This window comes from Lepidochelys olivacea, assembly GCF_965140295.1.
Source record: "Lepidochelys olivacea isolate rLepOli2 genome assembly, chromosome: 14".
In the NCBI taxonomy this organism is placed as follows: domain Eukaryota; kingdom Metazoa; phylum Chordata; order Testudines; family Cheloniidae; genus Lepidochelys; species Lepidochelys olivacea.
This window is the reverse complement of record NC_140424.1, coordinates 36,600,356-36,619,951: the sequence shown is the minus strand read 5'-3', so window position 1 is coordinate 36,619,951 and position 19,596 is coordinate 36,600,356. Positions and strand designations below refer to the sequence as shown.

The 19,596-nt window shown below is 44.5% G+C and overlaps 1 protein-coding gene across 1 annotated transcript; it reads right to left on the bottom strand.

Annotated features, from left to right (window-relative positions):
* Positions 1–16,743: 16,743 nt before the first annotated feature.
* LOC311530621 (olfactory receptor 6Z7-like) lies at positions 16,744–17,804 on the bottom strand. The gene has a single exon (XM_084647447.1). The coding sequence runs from the start codon at positions 17,682–17,684 to the stop codon at positions 16,830–16,832; it is 855 nt and encodes a 284-aa protein (XP_084503573.1). The 5' UTR covers positions 17,685–17,804; the 3' UTR covers positions 16,744–16,829.
* Between the last annotated feature and the right edge of the window lie 1,792 nt (positions 17,805–19,596).

Genomic DNA, 19,596 nt, shown 5'->3' with positions numbered 1-19,596 from the left:
CAGCTTGACCCTGATACTGGCTCTGACTCCTGGCTTCAGTTCTGGGATCCCAAGCTCCTGCCACTAGTCCTGCCTACCTTTGCCAAGGATTCTGGAAGTTTTCCTGGACCACCCCTTACACTTGTAGAAGGCCAGCCCTGTGGGACATGGAGGCAGTGGGTCACCCCCTACCCAGCATGTTCCAAGGGGCACTAAACACACCTGAACAGGTTGGCAGCCCTCAGACAGAACTTCCCATGGTGTGAACACAGGTGGGGCAGCTTTGACCAACACTCTGTGGAGTAGTTAGGTTACATCCTGTCTCCAAGGGCCTCAAAATGGACCCCAGGAAGGTGAATGTTGTTCGGACCTGGGCAGCACCCCTGGAACATCAAGGAGCTGCAGTGCTTCCTTGGGTTTGCTAATTTTTATAGGCACTTCATGCCTGGGTTTTCGGACCAGATAGCCCCATTGACAGTGCTCCTCCGCAAACACACCTCCTTCACCTACTCTCCGGAGGCTCAACAGGTGTTCGACCAGCTCAAGATGGCCTTCACCAGTGCTCCAGTCTTGATCCATCCTGACCCAATGCAGGCCTTTGTCAGTGAGACTGATGCATCTAATGTTTCAATTGGGACCATACTTCCCCCAGAATCAGGCCCCCAATAGCACCTGCTCCCTTGTGCTTATTATTCTCGGAAACTCGCACCCAGCAGAACAAAATTATGAGATTTTAGATACAGAGCTTCTAGCAATCAAAGCCACCTTCGGGGAATGGCACCACCACCTTGAAGGTGCCCAACACCCAATACAGGTATACACAGATCATAAAATCTTGGACTATCTCCATAGGGCAAAGGCGCTGAACCAAAGACAGCTTCAATGGGCCCTGTTGTTCACACACTTTTATTTTACCATCACCTGTCACCAGAACAAGGCAGCCAATGCTGTCCTGAAGAGGGGAATACCTCCCTGACCATAGCCAGCTGAAGTGCACCCTCAAGCCCTATAATTTCCTGGATGCTTTATTCCCAAGACCACTTCCTCCTTTAGTTAGTAAGATGGCACCCCTCAGCACCTTCAGACACCCTATCTAGACTCTAGGTGGTTATTACTGTGGATTTGATAGTCAAGCTTCCCTTATCTGCGAAGCATACCATCATCCTCCTAGAAGAGCCTGTCTGGGCAGCACCCCTAGAAGAGATGATGTAAGACCTAGTGGGTCTATAGGACTACCAGGCAACAAATATCCCCACATTTCTACCTGTAATTTGATTATTCCTTGCAACACACAATCTGCAGTGGTTTAACACCAGGGGAAGTTCCGCCTCATGTGATCTGATTGACTGGTCTTAGCTATCCCTGATTGGCTCCTTGACCCTATATAAAGCGATGGGGTGTAAAAGGAAGTGTCTAGGGTCTGGTTGAAGAAAGGCTGTTTCAGTGGTGACTGTGGGGTGCAGGCTCGGTGGCTGGTTGGGCAGAGTGAGATGGATGAGAGAAATGAAACTGAAACCAGGCTAGACCATGAGTATAGTGAAAGCACTGACAAAGACTGCATGCAAGCAAGGAAAAAGATTCTCTGCACCCAGAAGAAGAACCAGCAAATAGGAGGGCAAGGGGAAATGGGGGGAAATTACCTAACAGTAAAATCCGTAGATAAGGACATAAAGATAGGGGATATCAACCCCCTGAGAATGGCAGAGGGGATCAAAAAAGTGCTGGAGATAGAGCAAGAGCTAAGATGGTACCTGCTGGAGACTCATTAGTGGAATGTAAAAACAAAGACCAAGTAGGGACACTCCTTAAGACAAAGGTGCTAGGTAAAATAAAAATAAGTTGTCAGCTACCCAAATTCCTCACAGAAACAAGATGGGTAGTGTCTTGGGTGCCAAATGAAATTTCAGGAAAGAAAGCAAGGAATAGGTGGAGATAAGGTGATAAGTGCTAAGAGGCTAATTAGCAGAAGAGGCAGTGATAGCAAGTGCTTGACAGCTGTGCTGGTCACACTTTAAGGGAGGGATGTGACCAGATAGTCCAGAATATCAGAGTAACTTTAGGGTATCAAAGTCCTATAGTCCTCTTTCTGTGAGATGCTACAGCGGCCAGAGATATGGTCATGTTGCAAATAATTCCAATGGGAAAATACAGCGCAGTAAGTGTGGAGGTGACCATTCATAGGATGACTGTGAGGAAGGGACAGAAAAAAAATGTTGCAACTGAGGAGGAAAACACAGCTCAGAATATGCAAGCTGTACTGAGGGGAGCAAGCTAGAGAAATACAAAAAACCCAAGTTATTAATAACATGTCCTATGCAGAAGCTGTTAGGAGATACCTAAAAGAGAACCTGATGTGAGGAAAGGCAATAGCCTGCAACAAATTAATGGGGGGAATGAGTAACGTTGGGATGAAAAGAGATTCATTGCAGTAATGGTTGATGTAATCAATTGTAGTTCTCAAACAGGAAAGAAAACAGAAAATGAGAATTATAATTAAAGCTGCAGGCTAGCAACCTGTCAGTGGAACAACTTCATACTTTCCTAAGTGAAACTACTATGGACGGTTAGAAACAGGGGTTACTATTTTCAGCTTGAATGCCCACAGCTTAATAGCACATGGGCAGGAATTAAAGACCAATATTTTTGATATGAAAACAAAGCCTGATATAATATGCATACAAGACTTGGCTAATAGAAAAATGAGACTATAAAATCCCAGGATATGGTCTATATGGACATGATAGAGAAATGGAAAAGGTGGGGATGCATACCCTTTCACTAAGGAGAACCTGAAGTACCTTGAAGTAGAGATTAGAAAGCTAAATATCAAGGATAATGCTATTGAGATACCAATACAAAACAATTCTGCATCTCTAAGACTTTATAATGTTTATAGCCCATGCAGGAAACTAGAGGCTATGGACCTGAAAGAATTCATTGCAAGTGTCACATGCCCACTCATTGTCTGTGGTGATCTGAATAGTCACAACCGATTGCAGGGAAGTAAGAAAAACATGGAAAATGTTCAGAGCAAATCTTTTAAGAGAATAATTTAGCAATAAGTGATGGAGCGCCTACCAGGTTCAGTACAGCTGATGGAAGCTTCTCATGTCTGGATCTGGGACCATAGGGAGTGAATGCAGCTGTGAAATTGACAGAGGGATGGGAATGGCTAGTGACCACGTCCTGACATTAATTACATCTCAAGGGAAAGGATATCCTCACTTGGAATCTCAAAAAAGCAAACTGGAAAAATCTTTGGAAAGAGAAGTGAGCAATATGTGAGTAAGTAATGTATCTGTGAAGATATTGAGGAATTCTGTAGTAATATTAATAAAGGAATCATAAAGACAGCCAGCCTAGCTATTCCTAGGATGCCAACACTGCCTGAAGATAGGAGAAGTGTACCATGGTGGAACAGGGAATATGAAATGGTAATTAGGGAAAGGAATAAGGCATATAAGACAGCAAAAAAATCCTTAAATAATGGACTTAATGAAATATAAAAAAGTAAGGTAGTTTCACAAAGGGCTATAAAAAGGGCAAAAAGAGAGAACTGGACACGATTACATGGGAAAATAAGTAAAAATACCAATACAGCAAAGATTATATATAAACAAACTAGGGAAATGAATGGAATAAAGAGTAAGAGTCATGTAACACCAAGTCTTCCAGTTGCGGGGCATGGAGTAATAAGCTCTAACAAAAGAAAAGCAGAAACTCTGGCCACCATGTTTCAAAAAGTTAGTAATGATGAATATCAGAGGATACAAATTAGGGAGAAGAAAAGATCATTAAGGATAATTATGAGATGAAGAGGTGGGATGGGAGAAGGATGTGGATATTTTAAACGTAAACTTTAGTGTGGCTTAGGTAAAACCATGGAAAGCAAAGTAAGGGAGAGAACAGTAGCACACCTAGAAAGAAGAAGGTTTATAGATAAAACACAAAGTGGGCTCCAGTAAGGTGGGAGTGTGATTGACCACGTTGTCAGGATAGAGACAGAAGCACAAAAAAGCATGAGAATCATAGAATTAATTATACTAATATTTCTGGGCATAGAAAAAGCCTACAATGTGTTATGGAGAGAGGAACTACTTCATAATGTGGCCTCAATGGGTAACACAGGAAGAATGTACAGATGGATAAGGAACTTCTTAGGCAAAAGAACTGTACAAGTCCAATTAGGGAAAGCTTTCTCCAACGTATAGTAAATTGCAAGTGAAACTCCACAGAGCAGTGTAGTTACTCCAGCCCTCTTTAACATCATGATAAATGATCGCCCTGAAGAGATGAGTATAGGAATAGGGATCATGTTTGCTGACTGTGCCATATGGATCAAAAGCAGAAACCTTGAAAGTGCCACCAAAAGAATGATGATGCACTTAAGGGAAGTGCAGAATGGGGAAAGAGGTGGGGCTTCAAATTCTCATAGACAAAACTAAGGGAATGATCCTCACAACATGGAAAAGCCAAAAAGATGTAAAGTTATAGCTATATGACCAATAGATAAATATACTGACATTACAAATTCTTAGGTGTGATATTTGATAACAAGCTCACTTGGAGGGACCATACTGAAAATATTAGATAAGTGTAAAAGTCAAATACCTTTGGAACATCCTGGGGAGTGGATATGAAAATGGTGGCAATGCTATACAGAGCACTAATTAGACCAGTTATTGAGTATGGATGCCCGGCCTTTGGGTCAGCAATGAATACAAATCTGAACTAGATGAAGAATCCACTCACACGCATTGCATATCAGGTGGTGACTTCATTACTGTATCTCTGTACTACAGATATACGCATTTCAATCAGCTGCTGCTAACTCTTAGAACGAAGCTCCCAGACTTAACCTTTTTGGGCCAAAGTACAAGATAATAGTGAAGATAGCACTAAGCTAAACGGTTCGGACAAAAACTCAACATTCCCCATGTAAATAGGGTACAGAAGTGGATAACTGATCTTAATGAAAAGAAGGGATTGAAAGAGACCAAAATGTATAGCTATGGGAAAATAGTCTATCATTAGAAAATCACCCCCGGTCGGGAAAGACGTGGAATTATATAATGAAATCAATAAAAGAATGATAGACAAGATGTCACAATTATATTGATTTGCTATAAGTGGGGACACTATTGACAAATACATACAGAGGGTTGAGGAAAGAGGAAGAACAGAGTGGGAACAGCTTCCTGTGTGCCCTCACTCAGACTCAAGAAAGCTGTATGGCTAACTTTGCATCCATCTTCATGGCTGAGATACACAGGGATTATGCTAGCACTAAATCGTGCTTTAGATGTGTGGCCGGCTGCTGTGGCCATCCTGTCTGACTCCTTATCAGGGCTGCAGCAGGCAACTCACAGTTGTGAGTCTGACAGCAGAAATGATTTTCTTAATGATATATTACTGCTAACAGCCAGACTGGTGGAACTGGATATAACCAACGTAATCGCGTGGATCCTGGTGCAGACAGGGATAGCAGGCAACTAATTGGTTGGCAAAAAGTGTTATTAATCACAAAGAAGTTGACCTCGGGATCCCCTTAAGCAAACTGGAATTTAAACACCTAATCAAAAGTGAGCTAAGGAAGGAATGGCAATAACTGTAGGCAAATGAAATGAAAGGGAAAAAAATTCCTGATTCTGCCTCCGGCTCTGACCCTCGGCTTGACTCTTGACACTGATACTGACTCTGACCCCTGGCTTCAGTTCCGGGATCTCCAGCTCCTAACACTTGTCCTACCTACCTCTGCCCAGCATCCTGACACAGACTATGTATCGTAAAAATGAATACAGATACTTCCCACGTTCTTCACAGAAAGTGGATCTTAAATTGCTCATGCTTAATTACTCAAGCACTTTAATACCCCGGTTCGGAAGGTGATATATAAATGCAAAGCAGCAGCAGTTTGGAATTGGGTGCTCACCTCTATTCATAGGACAGCTCACATTTCAGTCGATGAACTCATTTCTCAGGGTTTGAGACAAGGTGGGTGAGGTAATACCTTTTATTGGACCAACTTCTGCTGGCGAGAGACATGTTTTCGACTACACAGAGCTCTTCAGGGTTTGGCAGACAGGACTCCAGTTCCACTGAGGTTCTTGTCTTTCATCATTCTGCAGAAATGGGATTTTCTCACTAGAGACCTGCAGTTACTTGAAGGGATGAAAAATGGGCTCCCCTTCGATTTAATAAGTGTAAATGCTCTCTCATAGTTGTATTCTCTCTTCGTGCTTTTCAAAATGGTCCCACTTTGACCTTTTTCCCACTTGGTTCATTTTGTGTCTCCAAAGCTTTGTAGCTAACAATGCCCAGTATGACTTGCAATTATACAAGTCCCACTGTACATCATGTTTTAGTCGAATGATCCTTTGTGGAAAATATTTTAGATCATGGACAAACACCAGCTTACATTTTTGGGAGATGCCTGTCCAAGGTGATGGCCAGTTATGATGTACTTGCAGTGCCCCTGAATTAGTATTCAAGATATGCTGCCATCTAATGGGCATTTTTGAAAATAGCTGCCCATGTCTCACTCTTACAACATGCTGCCACCTAGTAGCCATTTTACAGTATAACTTTCCCATTATTGTATTGGCTACTGAACTCTATTGGTCACTAGTCAGTATTTCTGATGCCCCCCCCCCGCCATCTAGTGTCGATTTTCCAGCATGACAGCCTATTGCTCTTCTCTCCTCTAGTGGATTCTTCTCACTATAGCTGCCTCTTTCCCATTCTTAAAAAGAAAAGGAGGACTTGTGGCACCTTAGAGACTAACAAATTTATTAGAGCATAAGTTTTCGTGAGCTACAGCTCACTTCATCAGATGCATACTGGGAAAAATATAGTGGGGAGATTTGATATACACAGAGAACATGAAACAATGGGTGTTACCATACAGACTGTAACAACAGTGATCAGGTAAGGTGAGCTATTACCAGCAGGAGAGCAGGGGTGGGGGGTGGGGGGAAACTTATTGTAGTGATAATCAAGGTGGGACATTTCCAGCCCTTTATAAGAACAGTAGGAGGGGAAATAGTTTTACTTTGTGTAATGACACATCCACTCCCGGTCTTTATTCAAGCTTAAGTTAATTGTATCCAGTTTGCAAATTAATTCCAATTCAGCAGTCTCTTGTTGGAGTCTGTTTTTGAAGTTTTTTTGTTGAAGAATTGCCACTTTTAGGTCTGTAATCGAGTGACCAGAGAGATTGAAGTGTTCTCCAACTGGTTTTTGAATGTTATAATTCTTGACGTCTGATTTGTGTCCATTTATTCTTTTACGTAGAGACTGTCCAGTTTGGCCAGTGTACATGACAGAGGGGCATTGCTGGCACTACAATAGGGTCCTCCCCCCCGGCTCTCCTGCTGGTAATAGCTCACCTTTCCTGATCACTCTTGTTACAGTCTGTATGGTAACACCCATTGTTTCATGTTCTCTGTGTATATCAAATCTCCCCACTATATTTTTCCCAGTATGCATCTGATGAAGTGAGCTGTAGCTCATGAAAGCTTATGCTCTAATAAATTTGTTAGTCTCTAAGGTGCCACAAGTACTCCTTTTCTTTTTATGGATAGAGACTAACACGGCTGCTACTCTAAAATCTGTTGCCCATTCTTGACTCTCAGGTCACCTGGTGGCCGTTATTTAATATAACAGCCCATAACTCACTCCATAATATCTGCTACTATCCACTGTTCATTACGCAGCACAGAGGTCCTCTTCTCTTCAGTGCTCTCTACTCAACACTTACACACCATTATACAGCTTCACCTCCCTTTCCATTGGTCATTTGGCAACATAACTTCTCCTTTCTTGCCCTTCCACTTTGGCTGCTGTTCAGTGGGCAGCACGGCTACACCTGTCCCAATCCTCTGCCCTGTAGTGGCCCTAGACAGCATAATCACATCTCTCTTCATTTCTTACGTACTGCTAGGTGTGAGCAGTTCCAAACTGTAGCTACTGGGAACAAAATTGTTCAAAAAATTATTGCAATATTAGTGGCTACAAGAGCACATACAATGGCAGCAGCTCTCAAAGGTTTAGCAGGGGTTTCCCATCCATCCAATGCCTTTCTGTTGATGTGGGTTCTGTTTCCAATGGAAATGCATAGATTGAAGCTACCATGACAGAATCCCAGTGGCTCTCCAGGCTGAGATTCTCAGAGACATTTAAGGGAGATAAGCATCCATCTCCCATTTAAAAGAGATTTGGGTGACTAGCTCCTTCAGGTCCCTTGGGAAATCCTTTCCGCAGAGTTGGAACCCTACAATTCTCACTGGTGCCCAGTTCTCCTGCTTCTGGCCAAGCCCTGACGTGCTCCCAGTGACTGGGCAAGCACTGCCGTGTTTGGCATTGCAGGAGTTCTGCCCGTTGGTAGGTGGCAGTCACTTACTCACACCATCAGTTGCCTCATCCCCTGAGGAGAGGGCCTTGCATGGAGCAGAGCTGTCTGTGGTACCTGGGGCTAACTAGACACCGTGCCCTCAGAACTAGCCCTCTCGGACATTGTGCTTGTTACAGTTAGTTTTGGGGACACTCATTGTCACAGGTGTCCTCCCTTTGAACTGCTCTGTGCAGCTGGTGGAAGCAGAGCAGCTGGTGCCCTGCAGGGTCATGAGCAGAGTCCCTCGTCAGTGACCGTTTGACAGACCCGACCCCCGGAATGGCCTCAGTTCTATGTGTGCCCTGGCAAACCCCCAGCTGGGTCTCGGCAATCCCAGTGGACCTGGTATGTGAGCCTACCTCTGTTTGCCCAACCTCCCTGCATCCAAGAGCCTGGGGCTGTTGCTTTTCTGGAGGTGGTCACAGCCGGGTGTAGCCCAGAAAATAGCTATAAATCTGTTCCTGGTGAAGTATCCAGAGGTCACTGCTGGGGCCTGGTTGTTTGCATCCAGCCTGTGTGAGTGCAGTGGAGGTGGATGGTTTGCAGAGGGCTATGATGGTACCAAGCACAATTTCAGGGGTGGCAGATTTCCCAGGCTTACATCCCCATCTCTGCTGTACCATGAGTTACTATTTTTATTGTCTAAACATTTATTTTGATCAAGAACAGCTTTTTTACAGATCTAAAAAATTGGTTAAAATTTTGTCTCCATTCTGCCAAGTGACCAGTTAATAACTCCATGATGGGAAAATGGTTATGGCCACCTCCCTCCAAGGTCCTTCCACTGAAATGGACATCACTGAGTGCTGAGATTTTCACTGAGACTTTTCAATTTAATTTTAATGGGGGCTGATTGCTGAAATCAGCTGGACAGCTTTGAAAACCTCAGGCTACATTATTATCTCGGAGTCTCCGCACATTTTTGTGAAAGCCACATTTACTGACTGCTTTGCTCAAGGCTTCCTTGACCTCTCTGTTTCTCAGGCTGTAGATGAGGGGGTTTAACAGGGGAGTCAGGTTCTTAAAAAAAGAATTTTAATTGAAGAAAAAGTAAAAGAATCACCTCTGTAAAATCAGGATGGGAAATACCTTACAGGGTAATGAGATTCAAAACATAGCGAATCACTCTAGGCAAAACCTTAAGTTACAAAAAGACGCAAAAACAGGAATATACATTCCATTCAGCACAACTTATTTTATCAGCCATTTAAACAAAACAGAATCTAATGCATATCTAGCTAGATTGCTTACTAAGTTCTAAGACTCCATTCCTGTTCTGTTCCCAGCAAAAGCATCACACAGACAGAGAGAACCTTTGTTTCTCCCCCCTCTTCAGCTTTGAGAGTATCTTGTCTCCTCATTGGTCATTTTGGTCAGGTGCCAGCGAGGTTATCCTAGTTTCTTAACCCTTTACAGGTGAAAGGTTTTTCCTCTGGCCAGGAGGGATTTTAATGGTGTTTACCCTTCCCTTTATATTTATGACACACACCCCAAATCACAGATAGGGTGAAACACTGGCTGTGATTTCTTCCTGGAGCTCTAAGAGAAAACAGAGTTAATAAGACACATGCACCTCTAAATATAGTACCAAGTATATAAAGACTAACAATATTTTCCACATCTCAAGGACGATTTTAACCAGTTGATTCTGGGAAACTTTCAAGGGAGAGTGCATCAGCCACTTTGTTAGGAGCTCCTGAGATGTGTTGGATGTCGAAATTAAAATCTTGGAGAGCTAAACTCCACCGAAGAAGTTTTTTATTTCCCGTGGCGGTATGAAGCCACTGTAGTGCAGCATGGTCGGTTTGCAGGTGGAAACGCCGTCCCCGAACATATGGGCGTAGCTTTTCCAGAGCATAGACAATGGAGTAACATTCTTTTTCACTGACTGACCAGTGGCTTTCCCTCTCAGACAGCTTCTTGCTGAGAAACACGACAGGGTGGAATTCTTGATCCGCTCCTTCCTGCATTAAAACTGCTCCCACACCACGCTCGGACACATCTGTGGTTACTAGGAACGGTTTGTCAAAGTCTGGGGCCCTTAGCACAGGGTCAGACATGAGTGTTGCTTTAAGCTGGTTAAAGGCCTTCTGACACTCTTCGGTCCACTGAACGGCAATTGACTGTTTCTTTTTGGTTAGGTCTGTCAGTGGGGCAGCGATTGGCTGTATTGAGGTACAAATCGCCTGTAATATCCAGCCAAACCTAAGAAGGATTGGACCTGTTTCTTTGGCTTTGGGACAGGCCACTTTTGGATAGCATCCACTTTGGCCTGTAGGGGGCTGATAGTTCCTTGACCCACCTGGTGTCCAAGGTAAGTCACTCTGTTTAGGCCTATTTGACACTTCTTAGCCTTAACAGTTAGTCCTGCCTCCCTTATGCGCTCAAAGACTTTTTGTAGATGTTCCAGGTGTTCTGCCCAGGAATCCGAAAATATGGCCACATCGTCAAGGTAGGCGACTGCATATTCTCCTAATCCCGCTAGGAGACCATCTACAAGTCTCTGGAAGGTGGCAGGTGCATTCCGCAGCCCGAAAGGGAGTACATTGAATTCATACAGACCGATGTGTGGTGAAGGCTGACCTTTCCTTGGCGGATTCATCTAGCGGTACCTGTCAGTACCCCTTGGTTAAGTCCAAGGTAGAGCTGAACTGGGCCCATCCCAGTTTCTCTAATAGTTCATCTGTGCATGGCATGGGATAGTTGTCTGGGCGAGTTACAGCATTTAGCTCATGGTAGTCCATGCAAAAACGTATCTCCCCATCTGGTTTGGGAACTAGAACCACTGGAGATGCCCATGCACTGACAGAGGGGCAGATTACACCCATCTGTAACATATCCTGGATCTTCCGTTCTATAGCAGTTTTAGCTTGAGGAGACACCTGGTAAGGTTGGACTTTAATTGGGTGAGCAATGCCTGTGTCAATGGAGTGGTATGCCCGTTCAGTCAGTCCTGGGGTGGCTGAGAACGTCGGTGCATAGCTAGTGCACAGCTCCTGGATCTGCTGTCACTTCATATGCCCAAGGGTTATGGAGAGGTTCACCTCTTCCACGCCACCAGCACTTTTCCCTTCGTAGTGGACACCTTCAGGCCACTCAGCGTCATCTTCTCCCTGGGCTCTAAACTGACAAACCTTTAATTCTCTGGAATAAAAGGGCTTTAGAGAATTAATATGGTACACCAAGTAGGCTTTCAGTTGGAGGTGGGGAATGCAATGAGATAATTAACAGCTCCCAGGCGCTCCTGGACCATGAATGGCCCTTCCCACAACTCTTCCATTTTATGGGCCTGGAGCACCTTTAAAACCATGACCTGGTCTCCTACTTTGAAGGAACGCTCTCTGGCATGTTTATCATACCAGGCTTTTTGCTCTTTTTGAGCATCCTTTAGGTTTTCTTTAGCAAGGGCTAAAGAGGTTCGGAGGGTGTTTTGTAGGTTGGTTACAAAGTCCAGAATGTTTGTTCCTGGAGAAGGTGTAAACCCCTCCCATTGCTGCTTCACCAACTGTAATGGTCCCTTAACCTCGCAGCCATATACAAGTTCAAATGGTGAAAACCATAAACTGGGATGTGGTACAGCTCTGTGGACAAAGAGCAACTGCTGCAACACTAGGTCCCAATCATTGGAGTACTCATTTATGAATTTACGTATCATGGCCCCCAAAGTCCCATTAAATTTCTCCACCAGGCCCTTTGTTTGATGATGCTAAGGGGTGGCAACCACGTCATTTACCCCATCAGCTTCCCAAAGGCTTTCCATAGTTCCTCCGAGGAAATTAGTTCCTGCATCTGTGAGGATGTCAGAGGGCCAACCTACCCTGGCAAAAATGTCTGCTAGTGCCTGGCACACACTTTTAGCCCTGGTGTTGCTTAGAGCTACTGCTTCCAGCCATCAGGTGGCAAAATCCATGAAAGTCAGTATGTACTGCTTTCCTCTGGTGTCTTTTTCAGAAAAGGACCCAGAATATCCACAGCTACTCGCTGAAATGGAACTTCAATGATGGGGAGTGGCTGGAGAGGGGCTTTGACCTGGTTTTGGGGTTTTCCCACTCTTTGGCATACTTCACAAGACCGGACATAGGTAGAAACATCCTTGCCCATTCCCTCCCAGTGGAATGACCTCCCCAACCAGTCTTTGGTTCTGTTCACCCCAGCATGGCCACTAGGATGATCGTGGGCTAAGCTCAAGAGCTTGACCCAGTACTTAGCTGGAACTACCAACTGTCTCTGAGGATGCCAATCTTCCTGCTGTCCACCAGAAAGAGTTTCCTTGTATAAAAGTCCTCTTTCTACAACAAACCTGGATCGATTAGAAGAGCTGAGAGGTGGTGGGTTGCTCCGTGCCACCGTCCAAGCTCTCTGGAGGCTTTCATCTGCTTCCTGTTCAGTCTGGAACTGTTCCCTTGATGCTGGAGACATCAGTTCCTCATTGGATTGTGGACCTAGGCTTGGTCCCTCTGGAAGCGATATAGGGGATGGAGCTGTTTCTGTTGACTGTGAACCGCTCTCCACTAGTGCACTATGTTGGGGTTCAGGCTCTGGCTGACCCTCTGGTGGGTTATCGGCTGCTGCCGGTTCAGGTTTGGTGGGGCCCTCTGGTGTTGGGGTTGCAAGTACTGGATTCAGTGCTGGCAATGGGTCTGGTGCTGGTTGTTCCACCGGTTCCAGTTCTGGGACTGGCTCTGTCTGGGTCTCTGGGACTGGATCCACTACTGCTGTTGCAGTCATTGGCCTGGGGTCCGGGTCCATCACCTCTGACCAGGTCCTGATAGAAGTTTCCGGAACAGAGCTAGGCGTGACAGCTTGTTTAGCCTGGCTGCGGGTGTTAGGATATAGATATTCAGGCCTGTCTGCAAAGGCCTGTACCTTAAGAATTTAGGTGTATTCTTATCACTTGGCTGGTTAGAGGTATAAAAGAAAGAATCAAAATCACTGTCTGCCAGTGTAAGTTCTTTCTCTTACTGTGACAGTCTGAGGCCCTGTTCTTAGGCTAAGGCCTTTGGCTAAGCGACAGAGGCAGCCATAAGCTGGGAAGCGACCGGTCACATCCTCACATTCCAAACTAGTCACATTGAAAGAAGGTGCTATTGGGCTGTTAGGAATACAATCCTGTCCTGATAGTGCCTATCACCTCCAGAGAAAGAGAAATGCCTAGAAGATGTAAAAGGAAATTTAGGTTGATAGTTTTCTGTCTAGTAAGAACTTACTTATCAATAGACACAGCTGGGAAACTCTTATGTCTTTATAGATGTAGTTGTGAAATCCGCACTTCTGTATTGTTTTGTCATTATAGTTCCCACTTTGCTATTGTTTATTGGCATGGTCTCTGTCTGGTTCTGTGATTGTTTCTGTCTGCTGTATAATTAATTTTGCTGGGTGTAAACTAATTAAGGTGGTGGGATATAATTGGTTAGCTAATCATGTTACAATATGTTAGGATTGGTTAGTTAAATTTCAGTAGAATAATTGGTTAAGATATAGCTAAGAATATTACTATATAAATTAGGGGCAAACAGGAAGTAAGTTGGGATTCGAAAATAAGGAAAAAGGAACTTGGATTTAAGCTTGCTGGAAGTTCACCCCAATAAACATCTAATTGTTTGCACCTTCGGACTTCGGGTATTGTTGCTCTCTGTTCATGCGAGAAGGACCAGGGAAGTGGGAGAGTGAAGGAATAAGCTCTCTAACAGTGAGTGACCATTCCCACCCTCTTGGCTAGCTTCATATGATTGGCCAAGTCTTCCCCCAACAGCATGGGGATGGGATAATCATCATAGACTGCAAAAGTCCACATTCCTGACCAGCCCTTGTACTGGACAGGCAACTTGGCTGTAGGCATATTGAAAGAGTTGGACCTGAAGGGTTGAATCGTCACTTGGATCTCTGGGTTGATTAAACTGGGGTCCACTAAGGAAGCCTGAATAGCTGACACTTGTGCTCCGGTGTCCCTCCATGCGGTGACCTTCTTCCTGCCCACACTCAAAGTTTCCCTCCGCTCCAAAGGTATCTGGGAGGTATCTGGGCCTGAGGACCTCTGGGGTGATTCCGGTGCAATGAACTGTAATCTGTTGGGGTTCTTGGGGCAGTTGCCCTTCACATGCCCCGGCTAGTTACATTTAAAACATCGTCCAGCTGACGTATCACTGGGGCGAGGTGGGTTGCTGGAGAACGGTGTGGCGGGATGATAAAGTGTCTGGAGGGTTCCTTGGGGGATAGGTGGGGCCTTGGGCTGCCCCCGGTAGTAGGGTGTGGTCTGAGATTGTCCCTTCTGGTCTCCGCTCCAACTGCGACCAGTTTTTTTCTTTTCTGCCACCTCCACCCATTTGGCTCCAATCTCCCCCGCCTTGATTACAGTTGTGGGCTTCCCATCTAGGATGTATCTTTCTATTTCCTCAGGAACACCCTCTAAGAACTGCTACATTTGCATTAGGAAGGGCAAATCTTCTGGAGCTTTAACACTTGCTCCCAATATCCAGGCATCCCAATGTTTCACAATGTGGTCGGCATGTCGGGTAAATGACACGTCTGGTTTCCACCTTAGGGCTCTGAACCGCTGGTGGGAATGCTCAGGTGTTAGCCCCATTCTGACTCTCACCTTGGTTTTAAACAGTTCATATTTGTTCATGTGTTCCTTAGGCATTTCAGCCGCCACCTCAGCTAAGGGTCCACTGAGCTGCAGCTTCAGCTCTACCATGTATTGGTCTGTAGAGATGCTGTATCCAAGGTAGGCCCTTTCGAAGTTTTCTAAGAAGGCCTCGGTATCATCGCCTGCCTTGTAGGTGGGGAACTTCCTGGGATGTGAAGCGGTACCTGGAGAAGGATTGCTATTCTGCTGAGCCTTTTACTTCTCCATCTCCAGTGCATGCTTCCTCTCTTTTTCCTTTTCCGCCATTTCTTTTTCCCTTGCCTCCATAGCTCTCCTGTGGGTAGCTCCCTTTCCTCCTCAGCATGCTTCCATTCTTTTTTCTTTGTCTCCACAGCTCTCCTGTGGGCAGCCTCCTGGGCTTTTTCCTTTTCCTCCATTTCTTTTTCCTTTGCCTCCATAGCTCTCCTGTGGGCAGCCTCTTTGACTGTTTCTGTTTTGGGCTCTGTCATGTTTGCCTCTCTGTTTTTAACTAACTTTACACCCGAGAGTTAGAAATAAAACAAACAAAAAACTTGGCTTGTAAAATTTTGCTGTACTGTAACCGGATACCTATGTTCTCTGATAGTGATTGTCAGCCTACAGAAAAATCCTTAAAAAAAACCCTAACACCTTTGTCTCCAGGCAAATTGACAGAAAACCCCTCTAGTTGCTCTTAGGTAAAAAAAAAAAAAAAAAAACTTCTTCAGGTCTGTGAAGAATTGTGAATTTCCCTGCAGGAGGTTAACTACCCTGCCTTTAGGTAGAGAAAACTCCAGCTCACAAAAGACAATTCCCTTTTGTCTCTGCTCTGGCCCCCAAGCAGAGACAAAAAAACTCTAACTGCTCTTAGCTGAAAACCTGCTTTCCAGCAGCCCAAAGGAAAATTTCCTTTTTAAAATCTCTGCTTCTTGTTCAAAAAATCTCAAATTGATCTCAAAATGATTTCAAGTTAATCCCACCACTCTATCACTATGTCAAGGTTCCTTCCCTACTCTGAACTCTAGGGTACAGATGTGGGGACTTGCATGAAAAAAACCCTAAGCTTATTTTTACCAGCTTAGGTTAAAACTTCCCCAAGATACAAACTATTTTACCTTTTGCCCTTGGACTTTATTGCTGCCACCACCAAGCACCTAATACGTATATAACAGGGAAAGAGCCCTCTTGGAAACATCTTTTCCCCCCCCACCCCCATCAAATCCTCCCAAACCCTACATCCCCTTTCCTGGGGAAGGCTTGATAAAAATCCTCACCAATTTGCATAGGTGAACACAGACCCAATGGTCTCACCTTTACAACATGTTGCCACCTAGACCATTTTGTGTCTTTTTGTAACTTAAGGTTTTGCCTAGAGGGATTCTTACAGCAGCCAAAGTGGAAGGGCAAGAAAGGCTATAACACTGTTCCTGGTGAAGTGTCCAGAGGTCTCTGCTGGGGCCTGGTTGTTTGCATCCGGCCTGTGTGAGCACAGTAAAGGTGGTTGGTTTGCAGAGGGCTATGCTGGCAATAAGCACAATTTAAGAGGTGGCAAATTTCCCAGGTTTATGTCCCCACATATGCTGCACCAGGAGTTAGTATTTTTATTCTCCAAACATTTATTTTGACAAAAATGGCTTTTTTACAGATATAAAAATCGGTTAAAATTTTGTCTCCACTCTGCCTAGTACCCAGTTAAAAACTCCATGATGGAAACATAGTTTTTCCTCAGTGGTCTTTCTACTAAAATGGACAACATTGAGTGCTTAGATTTTAACTGGGACTTTTCAACTTAATTTTAATGGGGGATGATTGCTGAAATAACCCAGGCAGCTTTCAGAACCTCAGGCTATGTTATTATCTCAGAGTCTCTGCATGTTTTTTGTGAAAGCCACATTTACTGACTGCTTTGCTCAAGGCTTCCTTGACCTCTCTGTTTCTCAGGCTGTAGATGATCGGGTTTAACAGGGGAGTCAGGACCGTGTAGCAAAGAGAGAGCACTTTGTTCAGGTCTCTCAGTGTATCATGTTTCGGTAGCAGGTACACAATCATTAGGGTTCCATAGAAAATTGTCACCACAATGAGGTGAGAGGAGCAGGTAGAAAAGGCCTTTTGCCTCCCGGTGGTGGAAGGGATTCTCAGGATGGTGGCGATGATGCACTTATAGGACGTCAGGGTTAGTAGGAATGGAGGCCGGGTGAATACACAGGCTAGTATGAAATCCCCCAATATGACCATGTGGGTGTCACTGCAGGAGTGCTCTATCAGTGGAATGGGATCATAATAGAAATAGTCAATTTCATTTGGGCCACAGAATATTAACTGTGATAGGAATAAGATAAAAATGGTAAGATCCAAAAAACCATTTAACCAGGAGCCAGCAGCCAAATGGAGGCAAAACCTGGTATTCATAAGAGTTGAATAGTGCAGGGGTTTACATATTGCTAAATACCGATCATAAGACATCGCTGCTAGGAGACAGAATTCCGTACCTGCCAGAGACCCAGAGAAATACAGTTGTGTGATGGAGCCACTGACTGAGATGGTTCTGTCCCCAGTCAGGAGACTGGCCAGCATCTGGAACAGGATGGTTGTGGTGTAGCAGGTCTCCAGGCAGGACAAATTCCCCAGGAAGAAGTACATGGGGGTGTGAAGGTGCTGATGAGCCACAATGAGCACCACGATGGGGGTGTTCCCAGATATGGTTGCCATGTAGATCACTAGGAATATCAGGAAGAGAAGAATTTGTAGGTCAGGGAGCTCCCTGAATCCCAGGAGTAAGAATTCTGTGATGGTCGTTTGCTTTCTCCAGTCTGCTATGGGTTGAGTCTAGGAACAATAAACCTGTGTGATTGAATCAGAAGGGCATGGAGTTAAAAGTTAATCAAACCTTGTGAGTTAATTCCATAAATATTCAGAAACTCCCCTTCCTCTCCTGGTTAAAGGCTGAAATGTTAAGACTAAATGTAGATTTCAGAGCAAAGTGCCAGGAGTGGAAACAGGGTGGAAACAGGTCATTATTCCTTTTGTGGGGGGAGGGATAGTTCAGTGGTTTGAACATTGACCTGCTAAACCCTGGGTTGTGAGTTCAATCCTTGAGGGGGCCATTTAGGGATCTGGGGCAAAAAATTTAAAGAAAAGCAGATGATTTAGTTGGGGATTGGTACTGCTTTGAGCAGGGGGTTGGACTAGATGACCTCTTGAGGTCTCTTCAACCCTGGTATTCTATGAGTCTCAGTCTGAGGACAGAACTTCACTCTGATGGGGAAGAGGGTGGTCTACATGGATACCAATGACTGCTATAACAGCCCGTTTCTCTGGTAGCCAATTACTGATAGAGAAATGATCTGTTCTGTCATATCAAATCCCATCTAGTGACATACCAGAGCTTAACAATGACACTTAAATGCTGTATTTCACTTCTGACAATGGCCAGAATCATGCCATGCCTTAGGAGTCAAAATCAATAAATACATCAACTGAAATCTTGTAATGAGATCTCCAATGCAGTCTAGTGTCCTTAGGCACCAATCTTGTGTTATAATTAATGGAAATAAATCTAACAATATATCCTGGTATATTCAGCCTTTCAGTTCCCTGTAGGAAAAGGAACAATTTTCACCCCCTCACAAGAGATCAGTTTCGCATAATTTATGAAGTGAAGTAAATTCTCCCTTAGTTCCTGTGGTGGTGATGGTGACGTGGTGAGGGACTGGCAATGCCTTTTGTGTTTCCTGACATTAGCCATGTAGCAGTAAAAAAATACAGCTCTTTGGAGGGTGCATTTTAGGAAGGGGTAAAACCAGGCTGATGTGCAACCCTAACTGGGGAGTGACCTTCCACATCCATAGTGAATGTGGGATGATAATACAGGAGCAAGAAAGGCACTGGGGTGGTGGGGGTGGGGGAGATGCTGTCCCTGAACTCAGAGTCTAGAAACAATCTGGCATGTGTGATCCGGGTTAGTAAGACTCTATCACCACTCGCCACCCCATTGAAAAGTCATGGAAGACCAGAGACATTCCAGAAGACTGGAAAAGGTAAAACATAGTGCCCATCTTTAAAAAGGGAAATAAGGACAACCTGGAGAATTACAGACCTGTCAGCTTAACTTTTGTACCCGGAAAGGTAATGGAGCAAATAATTAAGCAATCAATTTGCAAACACCTAGAAGACAATGAGGTGATAAGTAACAGTCAGCATGGATTTGTCAAGAACAAATCATGTCAAACCAACCTGATAGCTTTCTTTGACAGGGTAACAAGCCTTGTGGATGGGGGGAAGCAGTAGATGTGGTATATCTTGGCTTCAGTAAGGCTTTTGATGCTGTCTCTCATGACCTTCTCATAAACAAACTAGGGAAATACAATCTAGATGGAGCTACTATAAGGTGGGTGCATAACTGGTTGGAAAACCATTCCCAGAGCGTAGTTATCAGTGGTTCACAGTCATGGTGGAAGGGCATAACGAGTGGGGTCCTGCAGGTATAGGTCCTGGGTCTGGTTCTGTTCAATATGTTCATCAATGATTCAGATAATGGCATAGAGAACACTTATAAAGTTTGCGGCTGTTACCAAACTGAGAGGGTTTGCAAGTGCTTTGGAAGATAGGATTAAAATTCAAA